At 50.6% G+C, this 2,043-nt stretch overlaps 1 protein-coding gene across 1 annotated transcript; it reads right to left on the bottom strand.

The window, feature by feature from the left end:
- Positions 1-204: 204 nt before the first annotated feature.
- Aspvir_009239 (F-box protein) lies at positions 205-1,770 on the bottom strand (the record flags this gene model as incomplete). The annotated part of the gene is made up of 3 exons (XM_043272388.1): positions 205-1,354; positions 1,453-1,482; positions 1,541-1,770. 3 exons carry the CDS (start codon positions 1,768-1,770, stop codon positions 205-207), a joined length of 1,410 nt encoding a protein of 469 aa, XP_043128323.1.
- Between the last annotated feature and the right edge of the window lie 273 nt (positions 1,771-2,043).

Here is a 2,043-nt window from a genome sequence, read left to right on the forward strand (position 1 = left end):
GATCCCTACAGTTCTGGCTTGATCTCGCGACAGCCGGATGATGCTGGATCCATCATTCAATCGATACAGTCCTTTGGCAGACGGATTTGTCCAATGTCACACATACACATCCCTGCCGATCGCAACGTACCGCAGAGGCGACATCTCTTCCCTGTCTTCTCGTAGCCCTAGATGGTACGAAAACAGTTCATGAACAAGTGAAATTCAGGACTTCTCTTGCTCCCTGTCCAGTTCCCGGTCTTTCTGGAACAGCCGTTCTTTTTCCTCCTCACTCATATTGTGGAGATGGTACGGCTCATGCCACGGCTTTTCAAGATCGGACAAGAAAGCCGCCAGATCTGGCCAGGGAAGATGAAGGGTATGGAGATTGGGCAGACGAGGAAGGACATTTGTCTTCAGGACGTCAAATTCGTCTCGATTATGGATTGGAATGATGAGTTCCTCTAATGCTGTACACCGGGCGACAAAGTGTGTCAGCAGTTCCCGCGACTTGTTGAGCATCTCCTTAGAATTGTCCCAGGCCACGGGCCCTGAGTAGCAGAGTCGACGCCATGCGTATCCAGTCTTGTCCAATGGAACCGAATAGATGGGCTCGCCCACAAATTCAGGCATGTGGAATTCATGCAAGTATTCATTTGCAAATTCGGGACTATCCGGTTGTAGTGTGGTGCCGTAATCCAGTACATCGAGGGCGTCTAATCTCAGAGGTGATTGGATCTCCTGCAGGAGCTGGACAAGGCGTAGAATATCCGGGCCGAATCGCTCCACTGAGATCCTTCTGAGGTTGGTCGCATGTTGAAAAAGGGTCGGGTCTATAGGCTTGTAGGGAACAACCGGGCTCTGGAAGGGAAAGTAGTGCATATTATCGAGCCGTAAGGAAGTGAGATGAGACAAGTCCGTCAAGTCATCGAGATAACCCGCCATATCAAAACGCGGGTTACTCCATGGCATCGTGCCGATTCCCAGGTGTAGGCTTTTAAGCTGAAGAGCCGGCTGCTCAAGTTGCTGTCGTCGCGAGCGAAAGTCGGAGATGAGCCTGCAAAGGAAGTCGTTGTCCAGTCCGGCTTCGGGAACGAAGCTGAGCCCTAGATCCCTTAGCCCTGGGGATGCAAGCAGGACTTTGACCACATCAGAGGTTTGGTCCCTCCATTCACGTTCTCCCAGGCGATGAAGCGCGAGTGACTGAAGGTTCTTAAACTCGGGTAGTCTCCATCTGAAATTACAGCGTGGATTTGGGTGGTGATAGAGCAGGATGGTCTCCAGATGTTGGAGGCTTTGAAGTTCATGCAGAACACTGTTGCTTTCCAGGCCATCGAGCGCTTGATCCAGGAGGCCGACCCAGTACCCACAGAGTCTAGTAGTCCATGCTTTTAGTAAATGTGGTCATTCATCACCGCTGTACGGAGTAGTGTGCATGGAAATTCCTTGGCGGGGGTTTCGTGTCGAACCTACTTAAATGATCGTAATCCAGATTCCAGGCATCTGTCGTAAAGATGTAGCCAACAGCTGAAGGAGCTCCTTAGTATTACTAACATCGCACAGATCACTCAAGAACTCGATATGATATGCTTGTGTTGGTGCTAAATGACCCGAGTTGACCATCCGGCGCCATTTCGCGATGGTGGGGCCATCGATAACAACCTGCTTGTAAAGGAGGGGCAAGCAGATGGCGTGAAGTCGCTTGGAGACGCATGACAGCACCGCCAGCGTTGCGGGACTAAGTTGAGCGGCGATAGCGCAAACAATCTCTTCTGGTAGTCTGGTCAGCATGGTAGACAGGAGATGGTTGCGTCGATATAAAATTGTGGTCCAGAAGGGTCAAAGCGGTCCAGGCTGATTGCCAAGCGCACTACTACTGGTGGAATTTAATTTACTCGTCAGCAAGGTCTCAAATCTGCTAGGGTTCGGGGTATTTCCCTACTGTAGGTAAGTTAGGTTGCATCTATCCAGATTGCTTGGATAGCCGAGTCTGTAAACGGCTTAGACTTCATAAATGGTGGCCACGAAGACGCTAATCTGGCAATACTTTGACCTAACAGTAGC

The sequence above is a fragment of the Aspergillus viridinutans genome, assembly GCF_018404265.1.
Source record: "Aspergillus viridinutans IFM 47045 DNA, scaffold_8, whole genome shotgun sequence".
Lineage (NCBI taxonomy): Eukaryota > Fungi > Ascomycota > Eurotiomycetes > Eurotiales > Aspergillaceae > Aspergillus > Aspergillus viridinutans.